The following is a 27,354-nucleotide window of genomic DNA, read 5'->3' on the forward strand; positions in this document are numbered from 1 at the left end:
TTGATACAGTTGTTCCTTTCTTTCTTTTCCAAACGTCTGATCTGCTTATATCTTTATTCTGTTCCGTTTGTCTTATTGTATGTATTTATATTTTTTCTTTAATATATTTTGTTAATGTTGTTTATATCTGAAAGCACTTTTCGTTGCCTTTTTGAAATGTGCGATACAAATTAACTTGCTTTGCATGATGTTGCTGTCAACGTTTACAGTCCTAAGCTGAGGTCAACGGTGATTGTTCTGTGCTTTTATGTAGAACTATAGTGCTACATAAAAGCACTTCTATAGAAGTGTTTGCAAGTCTGATAAATACCGAAAAGAATTACAGGACATCACATACCTGAGAAATCAGCAAATTCAGGCTTTGCAGAAAAGCTTTATTATGATTAAATAAGACAGGAGAAACATGGATTTTCCAGAGAAGTCTGAAATAAATAGAGAAACAGCGGATGGGTTGGGCTCGTCTGTGCTGCAGGATCAGTTTGGTTTGCAGCTTTAATAAGGTTTTGGTGGGATTACACCAGAGAACTACTTAGTTCTGGTACAAGCATGTCCACATAGAGCAGTTTGTGGATTCGATGTCGGTGCAGAAGATTAATAGAAACAGTTGAAGTGGAAAGTTGTGAATCGACCTCCTGCTCGTTGCTCTCACACCGCCTTCTCCACGCTCACGCTGGTCGGGGTGGCGGTGGCGTTGGTGTACGTGGGGACGCTGTACTTGGTGAGGATGGATTTAAACTGCTCCAGTGTGGCGTCGGTCCGGACCCCCGTCGGGTCAAAGTGAGTCCGACTCACCCTGAAGCCGGCCTCCGTCAGGTACTGAAGAAACTTGTTCAACCTGTGGAGAGAAACAGAATAAATAACAATAAACAGAATGATTGTTTGGTGTTATATCTGTATGCAAAGTTGGAGGACCTGACGTTTTGTTTCTTCAGTAACTCTCCAGAATGTTAAAGGATACATTATGTTATTACAGGTTTCTTATTGTCAATAAATCCTATGTGCAAACCAACAACGTGTTAGTCCGTCTGCCAAAACTGTCTCACTTCCTTTCTGTGGCTTTTAGCTCCTTAGAATCAAACAGTTCGTAACAGTTTATATCAAACAGGAGGAAATAGTATATTTTACTGTATTTGGTGCTCTAGTGAGTAGGATTGAATGAAAATAAACGTCAGCGTGACTCACTGATGTGTTTTTAATCGTTTCTGTTCAACAACAGAGCTCTATGGCCCGGAGGAAGAAGACAGCAGGTCCGAGGTCACTTACTTGGGCATGTTCATGCCTCGGATGCTGTGGCGGTGGATGCTGTAGTAGAAGGGCGGGTGATCCAGAGACGCATCAGACTTCATCTTCTTCAACACATTCCCCGACTCGTCGCCCGTCTTCCTCTTCCCTGCAGACAGACTGAAAGTCAGATCTGAATGGAAAACTAAACTGAAAGGAGAAAAGCCGACCTCTGCTAAACCCAGCGATGACTGTCCTCACACCTCCTGTTGCTTGGTCAAACGTGGTTCAAACCCTCACAGCCAGATACCAGATCAGTCAGACTGAATGATGTGGACGCATGTACAACAGCTGCTAACTAGAACTATTGAAACAGATGTAGCTCAGAGATCTGGACGTGACATCACAGCTCTATCATGGACAAAGTCACTGAACCACACACTCACCTGAACAAAGACATTGGACAAGCATTTCTATTTTGAACTTCTCATAAATATGTAAAATCCTTAGCGTTCAACTTGTTTACACCCCTGGAATTGTTATTTTTTTTAAATATATATATATATTTTTTATCATACCCTTCCACCTTTGTTATGCAACTTCTTCATAAACATCTCCCATTGGATAATTTAAGTTCAATCTTATTTTTCGACTCCAAAGAGACACACACAAGCTAGTTTGGAGCAAAAACTCTGAGATCTTTGGATGAAAAGGGCACTATAAATAAAATGTATTATTATTTTCTTATCATTAAAAACTCAAATTTGGTTTTAAACACGTGTGATAATGTGTACAGATAGAGGAAATTGCTGCGTGAATGCTCGATGCTGAAAGAAGGCAGCATTGGTTAACTTTAGGGGATGACAATCATATAATTATTTCATTTTAAAAATGCGCTACTTTGGCTGTGATGGTGGTCTTTTTTTTATTTATTTTAACCCTATTAAACTTTATTACTATTTAATGTAATTGTTTGTTCATTTGTTCAAATTCATAATAATGCTGCTGAGGTCATGTTGAAAGGTTCTGTGAATGAAACAGATGCTTTAAGGAATTTCAATGAAGAGTTTGTGTCATTCTTAATTTGGACACCTTTTTTTCTTACAAACAAATGTCAGTTTCAAACTTTAACAGTCTCCTAGATTAGTAATAATCATTATCGACCCTTAACAACCCATATGGGTCGACCCTAGTTTAATTAGTAGGAATAATACCAATAGTGTATTCAAGATGTGGAATATTTTATGGCTTTTTGAAATTGTGAGGCTACACTGCATTGCTAACGTAAATGAATGCAATTCATATGAATGTCCTTGAAAAGTTAAATAATACCAAAAGTTTGAGTGGAGTTTCTACATGAATGTATGTGAGATAGCAGTTGAATATGCATCACTTTTTCAACATTCGTCTGAAAAAGTTGAATACTTGAAATTCGTCTGAAAAGTTGAAATTTAGCTCAACATTTTGATGTTTGAATAAAGTTTCTAGGTGTTTGCGTATAGAATAAGACATATTAATCAGAATACACAATACTCTAATGCGGAGTCCAAACAACCTGGGAAGAGCCTGAGGCTGATAGAGGCTAATAAACCTAAAACTCACCCGACTGCTCAGCAGGACCCGACTCCTCTCCGCTCTGTAAGGTCTTGATAACGACTCCACACTCCACTGCAGAGAGGAGACAGGATATCCTGTAAACCAGCCGTTTCATCACACAAACATCAGACACATTTCACAGATGAGAGGTGGGAATTTTCACCCTGATTGGTGAGAGTGGAGGACCCGTGGACCAAAGTCTTGAGGGTGGTGCAGTCGGACTCGCAGATCAGCGTTTTGACGAGCGGCTGGATGTCGTCCATGCTGTGCTGCACAGCCGCCGACAGCATCCTCCTCAGGAAACCCGTGTTAAACAGAGGACCGGACCTGGACCAAACACGGCCGTTGAAGAGTTGGAAGTCAGCGCTTATATTAATGTTCTTTTCTTCAATAATGACAGTGCACCCAAAAGAAAAATCTAACGATTTAAACTTCTGTTTAGCCGATGTCTCCACAGTGCTGCATGACAGAGGAGAACCCGGTTGGAACTTCTGAGTTTGTTTTCCAGACCAGAAAGACGTAAGTGACCTCCATCATTACTGAACCACAACGGTGCGACTGGGCTCTAAATACTGAGTTAGTCCTCTGCAGACTCCTCAGAGGTTAGACTAAAGAGGTTTTAACTGGGATTTGTCAGTCCATAGTTCAGCTCATATTCACAAGCTAAACCAAGACTAACCTTCTGTTTCTACTGTGAAGTCTGAGGATGAGCTTAACTAACATTCCAGCTCCTTCTAGGCTGCATTATTGTGCACTGGACTCTGAAACAGGAAGCTGTCTCCATGTACAAAACAAACCCTTCATACAAAATAACATACATTTATGAACAGGATGTTCTACAACCTCAAAGCACTCAGACAAAGTCTCAGGCGTCTGACTGAACCAAATCAAGCTTGTGTGGTCGGAGACTGCACTTTTCAGTGGTTGTGTATCTCAGCGGTTCAGATTTTTGTTTCTTGTATACACCAGATGGCGCCAAAGTTTCTGAAGTAGAAACCGTATATAGTGACTTTTCATACAGCTCAGTGAGGTGTGTCTGCTGTTTGTAGTGATGCAGACGGAGGTTTACCATAACGGTCCCAGCTGCACCGCTGTCTTTCCAGGAAGACTTCCATGACAGTTACACGGCAGCGTGTCTGGAGGAAACACAAGAAATGACATGAGTTTTTAAAAAAACCTCATCGTATTCAGCAAACTGGATCGGCCGGACGTTTTGATGATTTAGCTACTGCTGCTATGCTCTATTTCCAGCGTGTGCTTCACAATAAATGCATTTTAATGTGGAAGCAGGAGCCTTTACTGTGGTGGTCTATTGTTGCCAAAACGTTTTCTGTATTTTTATGCACAACCCAGAGAAATTATTTTTTTTAATTACTATTACTTTATAATTATTCATTACTATTACTTACTTCATGTGTACATGAAGTGATCCCAATATCCCAAGTATTGAGATCTTTTACTTAAAGGTGCTATATGAGCTCAGAGCATTAATACAGCAGCAAGAGACTATTTGCTAGAGATAAAGCCGACGGCGTCACAAGCAGAGAATTAAGTTACACTCCCTCTGTGTGTGTTGTAATCCGAGCTCCTTCTAGCTCTGTTGGCGAACTCACCGTCCACCATGTTTCCCTGTTTGAGGAAGACTCTCTCCTCACACCACTGGCAGTGCACCAGTTTCCGTAACTTCTTCGTTGACTCGTCAGCCTGTGTGGGACCTCTGAGGACTCGCACCACCACCAGGACGAAATGCTCCAACGCCACCGCCAGCAGCACCTCGATGCCTTTGTTACAGCGAGCCGCCGCTCTACAACAGATAGCAGGAATTTAATTTTCTTCAGCCCGAGTGTCTCATCAGAAAAGCACAATTTGAAGTCCTACCTGGCCACAGTGGCCACCACCATGCGTGCAGCCATCTCTTTGTAGTACTCCGTGCGTACGATGTGGCAGCCGTAGTGACGCAGGGTGACGTTGGGAGACTTGGAATACAGAGAGCCCGTGTCTGTGGACGTCACAGAGATGATGCCCAGGTTCCGGACGTTCCTGAAGGCAGCGTCCAGGTAGTTCACTGCCGTCCCGAACGGATCCAAGTGACTGCAAGATTCAAGAGATAAAGTGACCCATTCAATAACTGACGGGGAATATTTAGGAACTACTTTCTCAGTAATTCATTTGGTGATCTCGTGAGTATTTGCAGCAGGATGGTTTATGTGGGATCGAATCAAAATAAACTACAATGTGAGTGTTCATGGTAATGAAGGAACGTGTCACCCAGGGCAACAGTTTGACTCATTGATGGAGCTCTATGGCAGAGGGAGAATATATATCAGACCCTGATACACATAATGTGTAGTATGTTCACTTCAGTAAGTGAAGTTTTTACAGACTAAAATAAATTTGTCTTTGCTCTTTTCCATACACGTGTCAGGAGATATATATATATATATACAGGACTGTCTCAGAAAATTAGAATATTGTGATAAAGTTCTTTACTTTCTGTAATGCAATTAAAAAAACAAAAATGTCATACATTCTGGATTCATTACACATCAACTGAACTATTTCAAGCCTTTTATTATTTTAATATTGCTGAATTTGGCTTACAGCTTAAGAAAACTCAAAAATCCTATCTCAAAATATTAGAATATCATGAAAAAGTATACAAGTAGGCTATTCAACTAATCACCTGAATCATCTAATTAACTCGAAACACCTGCGAGGGTTTCCTGAGCCTTAAAAACACTCAGCTTGGTTCAGTAAACTAAATCACAAGTATGGGGAAGACTGCTGATCTGACTGCTGTCCAGAGGACCATCATTGATACCCTCCATCAGGAGGGTAAGACACAAAAAGAAATTTCTCAAAGAGCAGGCTGTTCACAGAGTGCAGTTTCAAAGCATATCCACAAAAAGTCTGTTGGAAGGGAAAAATGTGGCCGGAAACGCTGCACAACCAAGAGAGATGACCGCAGCCTTAACAAAATTGTGAAGAAGAGCCGCTTCCAGAATTTGGGGGAGCTTCAAAGACAGTGGGCTGAAGCTGGAGTCCAGGTATCAAAAGCCACAGTTCACAGACGTGTCCGGGAAATGGGCTACAATAGCCGTATTCCCATGGTCAAGCCACTTCTGAACTCAAGACAACGGAAGAAGCGTCTGACTTGGGCTATGGAAAAGAAGCACTGGACAGTTGCAGAGTGGTCCAAAGTCCTCTTTTCAGACGAAAGCAAGTTTTGCATTTCATTTGGAAGTCAAGGCGCCAGAGTCTGGAGAAAGGCTGGAGAGGAGCAAAATCCAAGTTGCTTGAAATCCAGTGTGAAGTTCCCACAGTCAGCAATGGTTTGGGGAGCCATGTCAGCTGCTGGTGTTGGTCCACTGTGTTTCATCAAGTCCAGAGTAAATGCAACTGTGTACCAAGAGATTTTAGAGCACTACATGCTTCCATCTGCTGAAAAGCTCTATGGAGATGAGGATTTCATTTTCCAGCATGATCTGGCACCTGCCCACAGTGCCAAAACCACCAGTAACTGGTGCACTGACCATGGCATCACTGTCCTTGATTGGCCTGCTAATTCCCCTGACCTGAACCCCATCGAGAATTTGTGGGGTATAGTTAAGAAGAAGATGAAAGACACCAGACCTACAAATGCAAATGAGCTGAAGGCCGCTATCGAAGCATCCTGGGCATCAATAACACCTCAGCAATGCCACAGGCTGATTGCCTCCATGCCACGCCGGATTGATGCAGTAATCCGTGCAAAAGGATTCCCAACCAAGTACTGAGTGCATCAATGGACATTTTCAAATATTTGATTTAGTTTTGCTGTTATAAAATTATTTTTTTACTTGGTCTGAGGAAGTATTCTAATTTTTTGAGATAGGATTTTTGAGTTTTCTTAAGCTGTAAGCCAAAATCAGCAATATTCAAATAATAAAAGGCTTGAAATAGTTCAGTTGATGTGTAATGAATCCAGAATGTATGACATTTTTGTTTTTTTAATTGCATTACAGAAAGTAAAGAACTTTATCACAATATTCTAATTTTCTGAGACAGTCCTGTATATATATATATATATATATACATATATATATATATATAATAATCTGAGCAATAAACTAAATCAATGACAAACTTGATTACTTACATGTAGTCAAAGGGCCACAGGTGCATAGTCACGTTGGCGTCCATCTTGACGACCTCCACCGTCGCGATAGGGGCGCCCTCGACTTCGCTGCTGGCCCCTTCGGGCCCCCGAGGGCCTCGTGAGCCTCGTGACCCCCCGTCCACCCGGATGTGGTTGAGCTCGCAGTTCTCTTTAATCATTTTGATGCAGGTATCACTGATATCTGTTATGGTGACTTTGACTGTGTTACGCAGGTGCTTCGCCCACTGGAGGCCCATAATCCCTGAGAGGAAACACACGGACACGAGATGAAGGGTGTTGGTGATGTTGTAGCGACAGTCTGGGAACATTCCCTCCACCAACACTTCCTAGGCATTATGTTCACACTTTCTGCTTCTTGCACATCTCTTCATTTTACATATTTTATTGTGAATATCTCTTTAAGATTCTTCTTTTCTGTTATGTTTATTGTGACCATTATGCATCGTAACAACCTACTTGACAATAAACCCAGGGGTACAAATTCTGATTACTTTAATTAAAAATCAAAGATGGTCAGTTTACCATCACAGAGGAGAAAGAAAGCCAGCCATTTGAGAAACTAGAACCAGTGATTTAAAAAAGAAAAGATTGACTGATTATCAAATCAACCCATTGTTTCAGCTCCAAACTCATTCAATAAGGTAAAAGTGACATATTTGCAGGAATTTGAAACGGTAGATGTCCCCACTAGAAAGCGAGTAAATGATACCCATGTTCTTGAAAGAAGAACCTTTTTAAACAGGTTGATACCACTGAAAAGGCCAGCTAGGATTAACTGACAAACTGCTCATAATTTGGGATCAGGTGCAATGTTTTGTGATATTAACTTGTTTTTTCTTTTTAGACGTACAGTGGTTCTTTTTTATAACTTCAGGAGATCTTTAAAGTCTTACCTGTGGCTCCAAAAGCATCCAGACAGTCGAGCGGATTTCTCTCCTCTGCCAGAACAGCCAGCGAACAAAACACCAGCTGCCTGAAACACACAAACACTCACGCTTACATACAGTACACACAGACACACACACAGACACACAGACACACAGACACACACACAGACACACACACACACACACAGACAGACAGACACACACACACACACACAGACACACAGACACACAGACACACACACACACACACACACACACACACACACACACACACACACACACACACACACACACACACACACACACACAGACACACACACACACACACAGACAGACAGACAGACAGACACACACACCTGTTGGTCTTCATCTTGCGGTTGAAGTAGGTGTCGCTCTTCTGCGGGGTGCTGTGGTTCGGGAGGAGCTGGACGTTGGTTCCAAGTTCTTTCATGATTTCATACGCCTGACCAGACGGAGCTGCCGACACAATGGAGAAACACCCAAAAAATTAAGGAATCTTTGGGGATTAACTCGTAGCTTCAAAAATGTATGTGAAGGATGATGAACATTTTTCTGACAACCTGTGTAACGAACTGGAGCTGAACAGTGTGAAAGCTGTGGGTGTTAAAGCCAGCCAAGTCTAACTAAGAAACAGTGTTGAGCTGCATTATGGGAGGTGTAGTATCCAGTTTGTTGGAGTTTAACCCCAGCAAGGGACTGAAAGTCTGTTTGAATTTTGACCATTCCACGTCTCCCCAGTGAAGCATGTTGTGCCGAGGTGGTTCAGTGTTTATTACCCGGCTCCTCAAACGGCACGTCTGAGCTCCCGGAGTAGCTGGCTTCAGTCTCTCCTTTGTTGACGTGTCGCTTCAAGTGGCTGATCATGTCTGTCTTACGGGCGATGGTCACAGAACACACCACACAGTGGTAGTGAGCCACATGTCTCCCCGATGCCTGGACACAAAATATCGGCCAAAGAAAAACATTTTGTTGAGGAAGAAGCAAAGAAAACTTCACAGTATTGTCATGTGACCATGTGGAAAGTGTCCTGAAATTGAATGATTATTTAATAATAAAAACAGAAATTACATAACATAGTCAACCCATATGACACAAAAGATAGCAGCAGCAGTGGACAACATATAATGCTGCTGATAATAATAACAAAGCATACATAGTAGCCAAGTAATGATAGAAGCAGTGGGTGTCTAACAGGGCCACAGCAATAGAGTGAGAGAGATCCAGGTGCCACTGCTGTATTGTGTGATTGAATGAATACACAAGGCATCGTAAACGAAGCAGCGATGAAGAGTAGGAGTGGTGAGTGAGGAGTTAGCAGACAGTCAATGGCAGTATAAACAGGCAGTAAGAAATGGGTTTTGAGAGCATGTGAGTCACTGCTGTCCTTGAGCATGCAGACATAACCGGCAACCCGGAATAACATGTAGTTTGCTGCAGCAGAATGTGAGATTAACTGAGGACAGACACAGAGGTGCAGACTCAAGCACTTGACCAATGAAAATAAAAATAACAGGACAGTGTTTTCCTCTTTCCTTCGATCAGAAAAAGGACCCTGACAGTGACACTGAATGTATTATAGGATAAATGTGATAAATGCAAAAGTGAAGGCATGAGGTGGAAGCACATTTAGGACATCTATTTCGATGCTTTTTGTACTTTCACTCAGAAAGTGTCTTTTTCGGCTTAATTTCTGACAAAGCACCTCTACTTTGTACCCCTCTTATTTCTGTGTTCGGGTGGGCTGAGAGAGGGAGAATTCAGCAAAGTCCTGTTTTCAAATGGGTTGTATCTCATAGAAACAGAACTTACAGGACCCTTAAAATGAAGCGTCGCTGCAGCACCACAAGATTTATGCCTACGATAAGTTTGTGAAAAGTATAAGTGATCAACATGACTGAGGCTGTTTGAAGCCACAGTGTTACTGTTGTTCCAAACTAAAGGAAACTTGATCATCTAATATCTCACCTGTTCTCCACTGAGGCTGGGCTTCAGGTTTCTGCAGGGCAGGTGGCAGATGCACATTCTCTGGCCTGTTAAAGGTCAAAGGTCAAATGTCAACCATTATGAATTAAGATTTGATGATTTCCTGAGACCAAGATAACAGTAGATGTCACTTTCACACAAATGTTTCTGGAAATCATAGCTTTTTTTAAGCCTTGTTTCATTTTTCAGACTTGTGCATATCCTACCACATAAGGCCAAAACAACGCGGACCCTCCTGTCCATATATTTTGGAGCTGTTGTCAGGGTATAGGCTCCATATGGAAATGGCAAAAAATGATGAGAATGCCCAAATTTAGGTCTTAAAACTCCCAAAGGAAACAATTAAAAGTAGAAAATCCAATAAATCTTTGATGTTTTTACTTAATAAAAGTATTAATAAAAGTAAATAAAATATTTCCTGTTTCAATGTGACAAGGTCCGCGTGTACAGAGCCAGCGCCATACAGACATGGTCTTCCCAGTTTGAAGTGGAAGAACACAGAGCCCTGACCTCATTCCCATCCAACTCCTTTGGGATGAACTGGAAGGCTGACTGTGAGTCAGACCTGATCACCCAGCATCAGTGTGTGTCTGTGTCTCACAGACCTACCTTCAAACTCGACATAGACTTTCCAGTGGAGGTTCTGCAGGTGTCGGCGGAGCTTGTGACTGTAGCAGGCTTTAAACTTCTCCTCCAGACACAGAGGACACGACTTACGTCCCGCTGAGGAGGAGCAAATACACAAAATCAATAAGCAGTGCTGCAACGAGCAATTATTTATTTTACTGATTCTTTGGTAGTTTCTTGAATGTTTGCCTTTATAAAAATGTTTTTAAAAATTAATTTATCTGTAAAAATATGGCAAATGTGACATCAGTTTACTGTCATATAAGAAATAAAAAGCAGAAAAAATATTTTTGCATAAATAAATACATCGATACGTCCTGTAATTCTTCTTCAATATTTATTCTTTCTTCAAAATAAGTAAAACAGAAGAAAATAGGAGGATGAGAATTCCCTGTACAACTAAACTTACCGCCGTTGAGGTCAACCAGCGCCTCAAGGCCGTCCAGTTTAGTCTGGATGGAGATGTGTCTCTCTGTTTGTAGAAAAGGACAATACATTGTTTCTGTATGGTCAGAAAACATCTAATTGTAAAGTTGTAGTCCATGCCATTAAAGATTCACCCTTACAATCAACTAATCATTACAGAGAAAGAGCTTTTATTCAATCACCAGTAGTTGTGGTTGAGGGTTTGGCATCACCGTCTGCTGCGGCTTCAGACTTCACTGTCTGTTCTGCAGCTTGGTCACCAGCCAACGGCACGTCTCCACCATCTTCACCTTCACAGACATGCAGGAAAGAGAAACATGTATATTTTAGCTGTCTTGATGATTTCACCGATTGCACCAGTTTTTATTTCATTACGCTGTTTACAAAAAAAACAGAAGTTCAGAATTCAGCTTGACTTGTTTGAGGCAACTAATTAATTGTGTCATCTTCAAAATGCCATAAATTAATAAAAAAAAGTTTTTTGTTGTTTTTTGTCTGACTAACAGCCCAAAACTCAAAGATATCCTGGTTACTGTGATATAAAACGAAGAAAAACAACACATCTGAAACATAGGGAAACGTCAACACGTTTTTTTGGTTTCCCATCTTTTTGACACTTATTTATTCATTCAATTAATACTTATTTTTTACTTCAGAATAGTTTGCTTTTAATGCCTTGACTTTAGCGCTAGGAATATATCATTCTAGTGGAAAGATACTAATTACAAGGTCAATTTATTTGTTGGTTTACAACACAGGGTTGGACAATGATAAAATTGTAGCTGCTTCATGCTACACCCACATAAAACACATATACACATTTTAAATTAGAATTGAATAAAATGAAATAAATCAATATATATCCTTAAATATAACTTTAAGTCATACTTAAGGCGGACACTTAGCGGTCACACAATGCATTATGTGTGAAATAAGACACTTCACACAAGAGGAAAAATGGTGGATGGAACAGAAAAATCGAAAAAGCAGTTAGATAACAAAAATAACAAAAAAAGAAAAAGGTTAGAAGCTCAACGGTCATGAACTGTGAAAGATGTGGTGGACAAACAGTAAGCTAAAAATGATAAACAGTTGAAATAGTTAGCTAAAATTAACGTCCACACACAAACAGGTGGAGGAAGACAGGTGGCTGACTTTCCTACTTCAAATTCAGTCAGTCTTATTATAATAAAACACTATATTAATGTAAAAGACACCGTTAACTAGACGAGTCTAACCTGACTAAACTAAGTCCATGTCTCGTCTACTTCTTGGTAGGCCGACTAGTCGGACATTTGCCCGTACTTACTGTTAACTGTTTACAGACAGCATCTTCTCATAATGTCTGAATCCTGCCAGCCTCTGGCGTTCAGCTACGGCTGGTTGGTTGTGGTGCTTTTGTTCCGACGTAACCGACGTGCTGGGCCGACGGCTCCGTAACATTTCACCGCTGAGAAGCCAGTGTTAAACGGGCGGTAGATGCCCAAACTGAGCGGTCCTCTAGTGCAGCTCCGTGATGAGACCGTGTGATCCAGAACTGTAGTACAAGCCCAATCCTGCTCTCTAATAACGCCTCTGCGAAGAGATGCACTATTGTAGGTCATTGCTAACGACTACGGGTTGGCCAGTATTAGCTCCAGCGCTTTTGTCGCTGTTAATGTTGACTATTTAGGTCCCATGGCGGAGCTCCGTCGTGAGGCCCTCGTTTAGTTAAGCACTTACAAACTCAAACTCTCCGTGAATTCAATGCACAGCACCCACGATGACACAACCACAGTTGTTCTCCACTTTACGGTCCCAAATGTAGCGTTTAAACGGCGAACGGGTGCAGATTACTTACGTTTGATATCGACGTCCTCCTGGTGTAGCTGAGCAGCGTCTGCCTCTTTGAGCTCCGCCATTGCTAACTACAGCAACATACGCAGGAAATGTTCTGTCCTGCGTGGTTTGCGTAAACTGCGCAGTTCGTGAACATTCGTTTCTTTCATTTACATTTAGGTCGTTTAGCAGATGCTTTTGTCCAAAGCGACTTACAATAAGTACATTTGTCAAAAGAAGGAAACAAAGAAACCACAACGAATCATTGCCGATAAAGTAAGAGCTAAAAATAGAGTGTTAGGTCTTCATCTGAGTAAAGTAGTACTTTACAGTGCTATGATCAAAGTGCTATAGGTAAGGTTTTTTTGGGGGGGGGGGGGGTTAGTGGGTCATGCTAGTCGAGGTGAAGTCTGAACAGGTGAGTCTTGAGCCTTTTTCGGAAGATGGCAGTGACTCTGCTGTCCTGACATTAGTCGGGAGTTCGTTCCACCACTGAGGACCAGAACAGAGAAGAGTCTGGACTTTGCTGAGCGACATTTGTTTGATTTCAGCGATGGTGGTACCAGCCGGCCAGCTGAAGTAGAGGAGCGAAGTGCTCGCTTCGGGGCTTTCACAAATTCGACTCATTTATAAGGTTCGTTTATTTTATTTATATACTGCAAACAGCTTTGCACAATGAAAATAAAACACATATGGAAAGTATATATATGGAGAGAGAGAGAGAGAGAGAGAGAGAGAGAGAGAGAGAGAGAGAGAGAGAGAGAGAGAGAGAGAGAGAGAGAGAGCGAGCTGTTCATCAGTATCTGGCAGGTGAGCAGGTGAACAAACGTACTTTTTCATGTAAACAAACCATGGCATGTGAAGCGTAATGAGAGAGTTACACCAGTAGGTGGCAGCAGAGCGCCATGCAGGTGTCAATCCAAGTTACGAGGCTCGTTCGGGATGGTCTTGGCTTGACTTGACTTGACTTGACTTGACTTACCACGCCGACGAGAGCTGCAGGTGTCTGAGGGGGCGGGCTCTAAAAGAGACGGCAGGCAAACGCCGTCAAGTCGGACAACAAAGTCAACGTGACTATGTTGCTCAAGCGATAGAATACAGCAGCAAACCAAAGAGGATATGTTTTATATATATATATATAAAACATATATATTACACACACACACACACACACACACACACACATACATACATATATACATAAATACATACATACACACACACACACACACACGCAAGGCAACATGTGGAAGGCATTATTTTTCCCAGTATATTTGTATTATCATTCTATGTTTGTATTAACCAGACCTCACATATAATAGGCCGACTCACAACACAATGCACGGAACTTTAGATCAAGCCATGAGATCAATGCGACCAAAATAAAAAGTATCATTTCACCACAAGGTTAGGGTTGGGTACCGACACTCGGTACAAGTACGTACTCGGGGCGAAAATCAACGGTAGTAACCACCCCGAAATACAATGTGAATTTCGGTGCCTCATTTCGGTATTACCAAATATGCAGCTGCGTAATCGCGCCCTCTGGTGTTCGCAGTTAAAAAAGGCAGCGGCAGTGCACACACCACTGATACCCCTTTTCCACCAACGCGAACCTAGTTCAAGAGCCGGGCCGGTGCCGTGCTGGTTCGCAATTGGTTCAACTAGCGAACCGTTCGAGAACCTGTTTGCGTTTCCACCGGCTAGAGAGCCCAGAGAGCCCAGAGAGCCACGTCATTACGTCACTGTATACGTCTGAGGTTTCCCCGCAGCGCTAATTTCAAGCATAGCAGACATGTCTCTTCAGAAAAAGTGTTTATTTTGGTAAATAATACAATAACAATAAAATACACAAAACACTAAAATCACAAACATTTTTAAAGTGTAGAACAGTGTGTGATCAATAGATCAGAGTGTTTGATGTTTAGTCTGCAGGTTGGACCTCCGTTCAATATCGCCGATGTCCGACAGCTCTACAAACACAGAGAACAGCGGTTTAATCACAAACGTGTCCACGACGCTGTGAACACAGATGTTAAGTGACGTTGGTAGTTGGTAACGTTTAGTGAGCCAACGGCAGTCAGAAAGTGGCATGCTAACGTTGTTATTAGCAATATCACGCTAGCTGGCTAGCTAGCCGGTCAGCTTACATTACCCGAGGAAGCAAAGCCACTAGTTGCTGCTGTTACGAACGTAATCACTAGCTTGGTAAACTAAACAGAAATGTGTCGTTGGTTAGCAACGAGGTTAAACATTTTAAAAGTGAAACTTACCGGGAACAGTAACGTTAGTAAAACTCCGCAGCGGCGTATTTTCCCCCGTTGCCTCGAGCGTTAACACCGCCCCCAGCCCCTAACGTAAGCCGGGCCCAGTTCCAGCCCAGCAAGGAGTTGGGGCCGATCGCGAACCAGTTTTTCTGGCCCAGAGCCGGCTCTTTGTCTGTGGAAACAGGAAGAGCTGGTTCGCGATTGGGCACCGGCTCCGAACCGGCCCTCAAAATGCCTCGGTGGAAAAGGGGTATGAGAGGTCAGCTCAGGAATCAGGCCAGAGAGCCTAAGATGTCGAAACAAAAACGCTCTAAAGTGTGGCTATATTTTACCGTAACTTACGGAACATTTAAGTTAATATGTTGTTGTTGGTCAATTTGACCTAGGCCTTTGCCTCAGAAATAATGTGTTTTTTTGTTTTGTTTTATATTTGTATATGAAAGCTTTTAGATTAAAATATTGTTGGTCAATTTGTTCTTGACCTTTGCCTCAAAAATAAAAATAAAAAAAGGAATTTCATCATAAAAACTTGTTTTCTTTTCTTTTAAAGTACCGATTTAAATACCGTTTAGGAACCGGCACCGTTTTGAAAGTATCGATTTGGCACCGGTATCGAAATATACCCTTTCAATACCCAACCCTATTGATGAGTCATGTTTTCGCTGTTTTTTTGTTTTTTTTCAGTGTGGCTGTAGGTTTCCATTCATGGAAAAGGAAAGTCAAGGCGCACTACGCCAGAACAAGATACTTGCTAATGCCCAACCTGTGAAACTTCAGTCTCGTTTCAAGCTGCGTGGTCAACAACATCTTACAACTTACAGTAAAGCAGAAGCTGGACATCACCGATATACACCTGCAGACCCAAGAAAGCAACCCGAGCCAGCTTAATATTTAAAGAACTACCGAGGTGAGGAAACAGCTGAATGATGAGGTGAGTAACTGCTTCTGTATATTGTCTTTCTGGGCGACTTAGGCTCATCCCTATGTCCCCTCATTTCTATGAAATGTTCCTTCCATTTTCCCTTCCATCAAAATTAGGCCCTATGTTCCCTCAGCACAGGGATGGCCCTTCCCTGCAGTGTATGTAATACGTAGGTATTAGTAGGTAATGTAGGAGTAGTACTATAGTTAGGATTAAGGTTAGGTTTATCAAGTTCTTTATGTTATTATTAATCTGAGGGAAAATAGGGCTGAGGGAACATAGTTGATGGAACATGGGGCTGAGGGAACATAGAGTTGAGGGAACATGGGGATGAGGGAACATAGGGCTGAGGGAACATAGAGTTGATGGAACATAGTTGATGGAACATGGGGCTGAGGGAACATAGGGTTGAGGGAACATAGAGTTGAGGGAACATGGGGATGAGGGAACATAGGGTTGAGGGAACATTGATTGAACATGGGGATGAGGGAAAATAGGGTTGAGGGAACATAGTTGATGGAACATGGGGATGAGGGAACATAGGGTTGAGGGAACATGGAGTTGATGGAACATGGGGCTGAGGGAACATAGGGTTGAGGGAACATGGAGTTGATGGAACATGGGGCTGAGGGAACATAGGGTTGAGGGAACATAGAGTTGATGGAACATGGGGATGAGGGAACATAGGGTTGAGGGAACATGGAGTTGATGGAACATGGGGCTGAGGGAACATAGGTGTAGGTGCCATGTAGTGTTTTTTGTGTGTCACATCCGGGGAGGAGTCAGGTGGGGTGGTACGTCAGCATAGTTGTAAAATCAGCTGTTCTTCACCTGTTGTTAATGACTGAACTGAGAGGGTGAGGGGGGAAGGTTCTACTTTGCTGACCGCTAATTTACACAGTTTTTGGACGATTTTTAGCCTTTATGTGGGATTGTTTCACTGCCTATGTTTTTTTTGGATCAATAAATATGTGAATCGACATTCCTCCGGAGCTTATTTTTTATTATTCAGAAGCGCGTCCGGCAAGTAAAGTGTTTCCGTCGCTTAGCCTCTCGGCGACAACTATTGATCCAACCATGGTCGCCTAACAATAGGGTTGAGGGAACATAGGGTTGATGGAACATGGGGCTGAGGGAACAACAACAAGCAACTTCCAAATAGAAAAACATCCTTCCCTCCATATTTCCGTTGCACACATTTAATGCCGTGTCTCAGAATGAGAAAGGAGTTTATTGCCAAGTACTTTTTCACATTCAAGGAATTTGTCTTGATGTACAGTGCGCACAATAATTAAAAAGAACAAACAATAAAGCAAAGTACTGTTTACATTTTTTTTTTTATATTTTCCAATAGTGTTGCTCTGGGTCAAACAACACTGGAGTCCAAACTGGAGGCCCTGCAGTGCCACTTCACCTGGGATCTGGAGCCCAGCAGGTCCAAACTCTTGCGTCTCAGGGACCAGCTGGAGGACATCGGCACGGAGGAGGGAAACAAGTAGGGTTGGGTACCGACACTCGGTACAAGTACGTACTCGGGGCGAAAATCAACGGTAGTAACCACCCCGAAATACAATGTGAATTTCGGTGCCTCATTTCGGTATTACCAAATATGCAGCTGCGTAATCGCGCCCTCTGGTGTTCGCAGTTAAAAAAGGCAGCGGCAGTGCACACACCACTGATACCCCTTTTCCACCAACGCGAACCTAGTTCAAGAGCCGGGCCGGTGCCGTGCTGGTTCGCAATTGGTTCAACTAGCGAACCGTTCGAGAACCTGTTTGCGTTTCCACCGGCTAGAGAGCCCAGAGAGCCCAGAGAGCCACGTCATTACGTCACTGTATACGTCTGAGGTTTCCCCGCAGCGCTAATTTCAAGCATAGCAGACATGTCTCTTCAGAAAAAGTGTTTATTTTGGTAAATAATACAATAACAATAAAATACACAAAACACTAAAATCACAAACATTTTTAAAGTGTAGAACAGTGTGTGATCAATAGATCAGAGTGTTTGATGTTTAGTCTGCAGGTTGGACCTCCGTTCAATATCGCCGATGTCCGACAGCTCTACAAACACAGAGAACAGCGGTTTAATCACAAACGTGTCCACGACGCTGTGAACACAGATGTTAAGTGACGTTGGTAGTTGGTAACGTTTAGTGAGCCAACGGCAGTCAGAAAGTGGCATGCTAACGTTGTTATTAGCAATATCACGCTAGCTGGCTAGCTAGCCGGTCAGCTTACATTACCCGAGGAAGCAAAGCCACTAGTTGCTGCTGTTACGAACGTAATCACTAGCTTGGTAAACTAAACAGAAATGTGTCGTTGGTTAGCAACGAGGTTAAACATTTTAAAAGTGAAACTTACCGGGAACAGTAACGTTAGTAAAACTCCGCAGCGGCGTATTTTCCCCCGTTGCCTCGAGCGTTAACACCGCCCCCAGCCCCTAACGTAAGCCGGGCCCAGTTCCAGCCCAGCAAGGAGTTGGGGCCGATCGCGAACCAGTTTTTCTGGCCCAGAGCCGGCTCTTTGTCTGTGGAAACAGGAAGAGCTGGTTCGCGATTGGGCACCGGCTCCGAACCGGCCCTCAAAATGCCTCGGTGGAAAAGGGGTATGAGAGGTCAGCTCAGGAATCAGGCCAGAGAGCCTAAGATGTCGAAACAAAAACGCTCTAAAGTGTGGCTATATTTTACCGTAACTTACGGAACATTTAAGTTAATATGTTGTTGTTGGTCAATTTGACCTAGGCCTTTGCCTCAGAAATAATGTGTTTTTTTGTTTTGTTTTATATTTGTATATGAAAGCTTTTAGATTAAAATATTGTTGGTCAATTTGTTCTTGACCTTTGCCTCAAAAATAAAAATAAAAAAAGGAATTTCATCATAAAAACTTGTTTTCTTTTCTTTTAAAGTACCGATTTAAATACCGTTTAGGAACCGGCACCGTTTTGAAAGTATCGATTTGGCACCGGTATCGAAATATACCCTTTCAATACCCAACCCTAGAAACAAGTGGCTGGGTCCCATTTACAACCTGCGAGGGTTCATTCAGTACAAGCTGGGGTTCACTGAAGACGCCCAGAGTTCCTTCAACAAGGCTGCAGAGGCCTTCCGCCAGATGAGAAACACAGATGAGGGCTCATGGTTAGTGGTGAACTACGGGAACCTGGCTTGGCTGCACCATCGCCTGGGAGACCAAACAGAGAGCGAGGCTTACCTGTCAAAGGTCAACGCCCTGATGAGTAAATACCCATCTCCAGCCCAGGACGAGCTCCATGCGGAGATCTGCGCTGAAAAGGCCTGGACCCTGATGAAGTTCAGCAGAGAGAAAAGGCTGCTGGCTGGAGATTACTTCCAGAGAGCCATCAGGATGCAGCCGGACATGGTGGAGTGGAACACCAGCCATGTCCTAGTGTTAGCCAATGTTTTCAGGTACAGCAGAATAGGGCTGAAGGCTGACATCTTGGAGAAAATGAGAATCGCTAAGGAAAAGGATCCAGAGAACTTGTACATCGCCGTTAAGTACGTTGAGCAATGTGCTAAGAAAGGAGAAAGAATTGAAGATGAGGCACACGAGTTAGCCAGAAAGGTTTTGAGAAATCCTGTCAGCAGCTACAGTGGTATTAAGTCGTTACTATGGGTTTACAGTATTTATGTGTCTATTGACGAGGCCATTGATTTGGCAGGGGAGGCTCTGGAAAACCATCCAGATGAGCGTTATCTGAAGAGGTGTGCTGCACTCTGCTATAAATGGAAGATCATTTGTTTCAGGGACAGTCGCCCAAAGCAAAGTGAGATAGACAGAGCAGTCAGCCTCCTTAAAGAGGTGATTTCTCTTTACCCACATTCTTCACTTCTGAAGGAAATAGATCTGGCAACTATATATGCAAAGTCCAATCACGACCAGGCTGAAGCTGAGCAGATATACCAGGAACTGCTAGAACGTGAGCTTGAACCTGCAGACAAACAGATGCTTTACAACAAATACGCAGCATATTTATACTTTGACCGACAAGATCCCAACAGGTCGATGCAATATCACATGAAGGCAGCAGCGATACCGGAACAATCCTTCTTTCGTGGAAACAGCATTAATGTTCTGGGGAAGATTAAAGATAGTCGCAGGAACCGACTGTGGAGAGAAATAGAGGAGTTTCTGGAAAACCTGCAAGAGCCATAGTGTTTGTAACAGCAGGTTCTAAATGCAGAAATGATAACGGTAGTGCATTACCTTAAAAATGTGTACATACTAATTGATCTGTATCCTTTACAGACTGGTTTCAAGAAGTAATCATGACTTTACACTTCAGTAGATTATGGAGGAGAAATGCTTAAAAAAACATACAGGGTTGCCTAAAAAGTTGGAATAATTTGCAAATGTCTTGTCTTTTATAGCACCGAACAAATGTTATGCATGAATTAATTTCACCTGGGTAATTGGGACACATAATGCAATCATTGCACCTGGTCAAAGCTGATTACTGATGCATTTAAATAGGAATAAACAGAGGATTGTGTCTGAAAACAAAATAATCCAACTTCATGGGCAACAGTGTATATACATGCATACATTTGTCTGCAGTCATTTACTCTATTATATATTTTAATAACGCTGGTCCTTTAAATAATATCTGCTGTGGACATGTTCAGATGTGATTACTATATTTCAGCATCACATGATTTATGAGAATAGATTTTTTTCAGGTGATGTTTGTAATTTGCAAGGTCTCTCTCATCGTCTAGTGCTTATCCGTGTCGGGCAGCAGCTTTTGCAAGGTGTTTTTTTTATTCCTGTTGTGTTCATGTTTCCCCCTAATGATTGTTTTATGTCTATATAAGAACATAATTCATTATATGAAATTTGCTTTGCAAGCCTCAGAGTAGTGGAATATAAACCACTGATGGAGCCTTTAACCTGAATATTATTGCCAGTTGCACCTGATTGTATGTATAAAAGTATGTTAAGCTGTGTCTCAGATGTACACGATAGCCTACTAATACTATTAAAGATGCTTTATGTACATTAAGAACTCTTTAAGCTTTGTTTTTGTGGTTACACAGGGTGATAATAACATTCATGGTTCCATATTGTAAAATGTGATGTTTATTTCTTTTTACAAGAATAAGAATTCCTCTTGGTATAGCATGACCCAAGAAATGGTCGGGTGGTGCAGAAGCCAAAAACTCCCGACTCAGAACATGTAATATAAGATCATAGTTGGTGTTGATCTTTTCATGACCAACACAAAGAATAATAAGTATATTCCGAGTATGAAAGGCTGAACCACTAATTCAACCCCAGTTAAGATTACTTCATTACCCCCTACTCTTTGTAATAAAATCCCAGGAGCATCGATCATGTGTGGTTTGTTCTTGTCGTCATCGGATACCAAACAAACTTCAAAAAGCACACGACAATTGAATCAGGGTATTTATTTATGACAAATGTCAGGTCAGTGAGTGTGAAACATACATTAACACATTTTCTACATTTACATGGATCCATAATAATCAATAATGGCCAGAATTATGTGAAAACAGTACTATTAGATTTTAGAACCACAGAATGAGACTGGAAGGCTGCAGATGGAGTGAGCGATGAGATACTGTACATACACACTGCAGAAACCTGAGGGCTTTACATTGTATTATCTTACAGACAGGTCAGTGGTCCAACATCTCAAATAGAAATTACTTGATGGCTTGTCATATATATATATATAAATATAAAATATTTGAATGGGTTAACGGTTAAAACACACCGCAAAATACACTGAAAGTATATATATATATATATATATATATATATATATAGAGAGAGAGAGAGAGAGAGAGAGACAGAGAGAGAGAGAGAGAGAGAGAGAGCTGTTCAGCAGTATCTGGCAGGTGAACAAACGTACTTTTTCATTTAAACAAACCATGGCATGTGAAGCTGTAACCAGAGAGGTACACCAGTAGGTGGCAGCAGAGCGCCATGCAGGTGTCTGTCCAGGTTACGAACTAACCGTCACAGCTCTTCGTACCGACACTATGCAGAGACGGCCGCTGCTCAAAGTTTACACACACAACATGCTGAATGTATGAATGAGTTGAAGATGATGCAAGTGATGTCTTCATTGTTTCTATTTGAGGATAAAGTGTTATGGCCAGTCCAGGAAGTCAGGACCCAGTTGCAGAGTTCAACAAAAATAAGTTTATTTAACAAAAGGTGTGTGAACAGTTTCACAGAAAATTCTCAAACAAAGTAACAACACAAATCTCTCAAGGAAAAGTAGCGGCGAAAAAAGGCAAACTAAAAATCACCATAGATGTGGGAAAAGGCTCAAGAACGAAAGTACAACTGAAAATAGTGACAAGGCACCAAAACTCGCTGATACAGGAAACAATCACTGGAGGGTTACCGCGAGGCGAGCGGCTGGAGACACACGGTGCACAGGCTTGCTGCTGAAAAGCAAAGGAATCATCCGGCAAAGGAGGCAAAGGGAGAGTGGCTTAAGAAGCCAGCCAATTTGGGCAGAACGAGCTGCAGGTGTGCCAGGTGCCCCGTGCTCCAGGAGATCGCCCCGCCCCTTGGTGCACACTCTGCAATGCATGACAGTGAGAGAGATGTCAGTCACAAGCCAAAACATAACACAACAACATTCAGGACCACAACATAAAGTGCATGGGTTGGAGATTGTGGCAATGTGGCATCTTCGTAGGCTCGGCCTATCTCAAGAGGCACAAGAATGTTTATGTGAGATAAGGTAGTATTGCAACATTTGATGAGTCATGTTTTTGCTGGGCTGCGATAGACTGGCGTCCTGTCCAGGGTGAACCCTGCCTTCGCCCAATGACAGCTGGGATCGGCTCCAGCCCCCCCGTGACCCTAAAATATACAGGATAAGCGGTAGAAAATGGATGGATGGATGGATGTTTTCGCTGGGCTTTTTTTTTTTTTTCAAATGTGGCTGTAGGTTTCCATTTATGGAAAAGTCAAGTCAAGGCGCACCACGACAGAACAAAATACTTGCTAATGCCCAACCTGTGAAACTTCAGTCTCGTTTCAAGCTGCGTGGTCAACAACATCTTACAACTTACAGTAAAGAAGAAGCTGGACATCACCGATATACACCTGCAGACCCAAGAAAGCAACCCGAGCCAGCTTAATATTTAAAGAACTACAGAGGTGAGGAAACAGCTGAATGATGAGGTGAGTAACTGCCTCTGCATATATACATTGTAGTCTATGAGTACATATTTACTATGATTATGCTTGATTAAATGTCATATAATTAAGTCCCAGGGCTCGAAATGTTAACGTCATGGATAATTTCTTTATTTCTTTCTTTCTTTCTTTCTTTCTTTCTTTCTTTCTTTCTGAGCGACTTAGGCTTATCCCTATGTCCCCTCATTTCTATGAAATGTTCCTTCCATTTTTCCTTCCATCAAAATTAGGCCCTATGTTCCCTCAGCACAGGGATGGCCCTTCCCTGCAGTGTATGAAATACATAGGTATTACTAAGTAATGTAGGAGTAGTACTATAGTTAGGATTAGGGCTAGCTTTATCAAGTTCTTTATGTTATTATTAATCTGAGGGAGCACAGGGCTGAGGGAACATAGAGTTGATGGAACATGGGGATGAGGGAACATAGAGTTGAGGGAACATAGAGTTTATGGAACACAGGGCTGAGGGAACATAGAGTTGAGGGAACATAGAGTTGATGGAACATGGGGCTGAGGGGACATGGGTGTAAGAGCCAAATTCGTGATTTCATGTGTAATAACAATTTAGTTAAAAAGATTAAAAATGCAACAGTTAAAATAAATAATTTCATTATGGTTTGAAAGAATGTGTAGATTAAAATACATAATCTACTCATGTGTTAAAATTAAAAACCTATCAGAATGTAAGCTTCCAATCAGAGAGCAGTATGTCAGTGATATATAAGGTGATGGAACTTTATTCAGCTCAGATTGAATTCAGAGAGGTTGGAAGCGACAGTTTTTTGACCATGTGAACGTGTGAATATATGAACTTTATGAGTAAACATTTTGGAAGAAGATCATCTCGTCTCACTCGCGTTTCAATGACTAGTTGCTAAGACTGAATTCAAATTGTGGTACGGAAGACTGAACGAAACAAAGTGCCACTACAATGGGGATGAGGGAACATAGGGTTGAGGGAATATAGAGTTGATGGAAAATGGGGATGAGGGAACATAGGGTTGAGGGAACATAGAGTTGAGGGAACACAGGTTTGAGGGAACATAGGGTTGAGGGAACATAGGGTTGATGGAACATGGGGCTGAGGGGACATAGAGTTTAGGGAACATAGGGTTATGGGAACATAGAGTTGATGGGACAAAGGGCTGAAAAACATCCTTCCCTCTGTATTTCCGTTGCACACATTTAATGCCGTGTCTCAGAATGAGAAAGGGAAAAATTGCCAAGTACTTTTTCACATTCAAGGAATTTGTCTTGATGTACATTGTGGCCAATAATTAAAAAGAACAAACAATAAAACAAAGTACTGTTTAAATATTTTTTTCATATTTTCCATCAGTGTTGCTCAGAGTGAAACAACACTGGAGTCCAAACTGGAGGCCCTGCAGTGTCACTTCACCTGGGATCTGGAGCCCAGCAGGTCCAAACTCTTGCGTCTCAGGGACCAGCTGGAGGACATCAGCACAGAGGAGGGAAACAAGTGGCTGGGTCCCATTTACAACCTGCGAGGGTTCATTCAGTACAAGCTGGGGTTCACTGAAGACGCCCAGAGTTCCTTCAACAAGGCTGCAGAGGCCTTCCGCCAGATGAGAAACACAGATGATGGCTCGTGGTTAGTGGTGAACTACGGGAACCCAGCCCAGGATGAGCTCCATGCGGAGATCTGCGCTGAAAAGGCCTGGACCCTGATGAAGTTCAGCAGAGAGAAAAGGCTGCTGGCTAGAGATTACTTCCAGAGAGCCATCAGGATGCAGCCGGACATGGTGGAGTGGAACACCAGCCACATCATAGGGTTGGAGAATGTTCTCAGACACAGCAACACACTGCTGGAGGCTGACATCTTGGAGAAAATGAGAATGGCTAAGGAAAAGGATCCAGAGAACTTGTACATCGCTGTTAACTACGTTGTGCAATGTGCTAAGAAAGGAGAAAGAATTGTAGATGAGGCACACGAGTTAGCCAGAAAGGTTTTGAGAAATCCTGTCAGCAGCTACAGTGGTATTAAGTCGTTACTTTGGGTTTACAGGAACTATGTGTCTATTGATGAGGCCATTGATGTGGCAGAGGAGGCTCTGGAAAACCATCCAGATGAGCGTTATCTGAGGAGGTGTGCTGCACTCTGCTATAAATGGAAGATAATGTATGACAGGGACAGTCGGCCAAAGCAAAGTGAGATAGACAGAGCAGTCAGCCTCCTTAAAGAGGTGATTTCTCTTTACCCACATTCTTCACTTCTGAAGGAAATAGATCTGACAAATATATACGCAAAGTCCAATCACGACCAGGCTGAAGCTGAGCAGATATACCAGGAACTGCTAGAACATGAGCTTGAACCTGCAGACGAACAGATGCTTTACAACAACTACGCAAAATATTTATACTATCACCGACAAGATTTCAACTACAAGTCCATACAATATCACATGAAGGCAGCAGCGATACCGGAACAATCGTTCTATCGTGGAAAAAGCATTGATGTTCTGAGGCAGATTAAAGATAGTCGCAGGGATCAAATGTGGAGAGAAATAGAGGAGTTTCTGGAAAACCTGCAAGAGCCTTAGTGTTTGTAACAGCAGGTTCTAAATGTAGAAATGATAACGGTAGTGCATTACCTTAAAAATGTGTACATACTAATTGATCTGTATCCTTTACAGACTGGTTTCAACAAGTAATCATGACTTTACACTTCAGTAGATTATGGAAGAGAAATGCTTAAAAAAAACATACAGGATCGCCTAAAAAGTTGGAATGATTTGCAAATGTCTTGTCTTTTATAGCACCGAACAAATGTTATGCATGAATTCATTTCACCTGGTAATTGGGACATAATACAATCATTGCACCTGGTCAAAGGTGATTACTGATGCATTTAAATAGGAATAAACAGAGGATTGTGTCTGAAAACAAAATAATCCAACTTCATTGGCAACAGTGTAGGCCTATATACATGCATACATTTGTCTGTAGTCATTTACTCTATTATATATTTTAATAACGCTGGTCCTTTAAATAATATCTGCTGTGGACATGTTCAGATGTGATTACTATAATTCAGCATCACATGATTTATGAGAATAGATTTTTATCAGGTGATGTTTGTAATTTGCAAGGTCTCTCTCATCGTCTAGTGCTTATCCGTGTCGGGCAGCAGCTTTTGTAAGATGTTTATTTTATTCCTGTTGTGTTCATGTTTCCCCCTAATGATTGTGTTTTATGTCTATATAAGAACATAATTCATCATATGAAATTTGCTTTGCAAGCCTCAGAGTAGTGAAATATGAAACACTGATGGAGCCTTTAACCTGAATATTATTGCCAGTTGAACCTGATTGTATGTATAAAAGTATGTTAAGCTGTGTCTCAGATGTACACGATAGCCTACTAATACTATTAAACATGCTTTATGTACATTAAGAACTCTTTAAGCTTTGTTTTTGTGGTAACACAGGGTGATAATAACATTCATGGTTCCATATTGTAAAATGTGATGTTAATTTCTTTTTACAAGAATAAGAATTCATCTTGGTATAGCATGACCCAAGTAATGGTCGGGTGGTGCAGAAGCCAATAACTCCTGACTCAGAACATGTAACATAAGATCATAGTTGGTGTTGATCTTTTCATGACCAACACAAAGAATAATAAGTATATTCCGAGTATGAAAGGCTGAACCAATAATTCAACCCCAGTTAAGATTACTTCATTACCCCCTACTCTTTGTAATAAAATCCCAGGAGCATCGATCATGTGTGGTTTGTTCTTGTCGTCATCGGATACCAAACAAACTTCAAAACGCACACGACAAATGAATCAGGGTATTTATTTATGACAAATGTCAGGTCAGAGTGTGAAACATACATTAACACATTTTCTACATTTACATGGATCCATAATAATCAATAATGGCCAGAATTATGTGAAAACAGTCCTATTAGATTTTAGAACCACAGAATGAGACTGGAAGGCTGCAGATGGAGTGAGCGATGAGATACTGTACATACACACTGCAGAAACCTGAGGGCTTTACATTGTATAATCTTACAGACAGGTCAGTGGTCCAACATCTCAAATAGAAATTACTTGATGGCTTGTCATTTATATATATATAAATATAAAATATATAAACGGGTTAACGGTTAAACACACCGCAAAATACACTGAAAGTATATATATATTGTGGCACACCGGTGCCCCAGCTGGGGGGGAAACTCCCTCATCACCATGGGCA

At 41.9% G+C, this 27,354-nt stretch overlaps 2 protein-coding genes across 2 annotated transcripts; one reads left to right on the forward strand and one right to left on the reverse strand.

Annotated features, from left to right (window-relative positions):
- Positions 1–353: 353 nt before the first annotated feature.
- Positions 354–12,897, reverse strand: trmt1l (tRNA methyltransferase 1-like). Its single transcript, XM_084011566.1, has 16 exons — positions 12,761–12,897; positions 11,103–11,210; positions 10,904–10,966; positions 10,477–10,590; positions 9,850–9,914; positions 8,661–8,817; positions 8,220–8,340; positions 7,870–7,949; positions 6,956–7,217; positions 4,696–4,908; positions 4,431–4,621; positions 3,887–3,953; positions 2,981–3,144; positions 2,824–2,889; positions 1,264–1,390; positions 354–835 (listed from the first exon to the last, which is right to left on the reverse strand). The coding sequence occupies exons 1-16, from the start codon at positions 12,819–12,821 to the stop codon at positions 646–648; spliced, it is 2,049 nt and encodes a 682-aa protein (XP_083867692.1). The 5' UTR covers positions 12,822–12,897; the 3' UTR covers positions 354–645.
- A 415-nt stretch (positions 12,898–13,312) lies between these two features.
- LOC311015258 (uncharacterized protein) lies at positions 13,313–26,854 on the forward strand. The gene is made up of 5 exons (XM_084012387.1): positions 13,313–13,372; positions 15,690–15,936; positions 17,282–17,422; positions 18,926–20,098; positions 24,466–26,854. The coding sequence occupies exons 2-5, from the start codon at positions 15,929–15,931 to the stop codon at positions 25,685–25,687; spliced, it is 2,544 nt and encodes an 847-aa protein (XP_083868513.1). The 5' UTR covers positions 13,313–13,372; positions 15,690–15,928; the 3' UTR covers positions 25,688–26,854.
- The last annotated feature ends 500 nt before the right edge of the window (positions 26,855–27,354 follow it).

Source organism: Eutrigla gurnardus (genome assembly GCF_963514095.1).
Source record: "Eutrigla gurnardus genome assembly, chromosome: 6".
Lineage (NCBI taxonomy): Eukaryota > Metazoa > Chordata > Actinopteri > Perciformes > Triglidae > Eutrigla > Eutrigla gurnardus.

Coding starts and splice junctions, on each gene's coding strand:
- trmt1l (XM_084011566.1), bottom strand. CDS start 12,821: ATGGCGGAGCTCAAAGAGGCAGACGCTGCTCAGCTACACCAGGAGGAC. Junction 11,211..12,760: donor GGAGGACGTCGATATCAAAC/GTAAGTAATCTG, acceptor ATGTCTGTGAAG/GTGAAGATGGTGGAGACGTG. Junction 1,391..2,823: donor GGGTCCTGCTGAGCAGTCGG/GTGAGTTTTAGG, acceptor GTCTGTCTGCAG/GGAAGAGGAAGACGGGCGAC.
- LOC311015258 (XM_084012387.1), top strand. Junction 17,423..18,925: donor GGCACGGAGGAGGGAAACAA/GTAGGGTTGGGT, acceptor ACCCAACCCTAG/AAACAAGTGGCTGGGTCCCA. Junction 20,099..24,465: donor GAAAACCTGCAAGAGCCATA/GTGTTTGTAACA, acceptor ATTTTCCATCAG/TGTTGCTCAGAGTGAAACAA.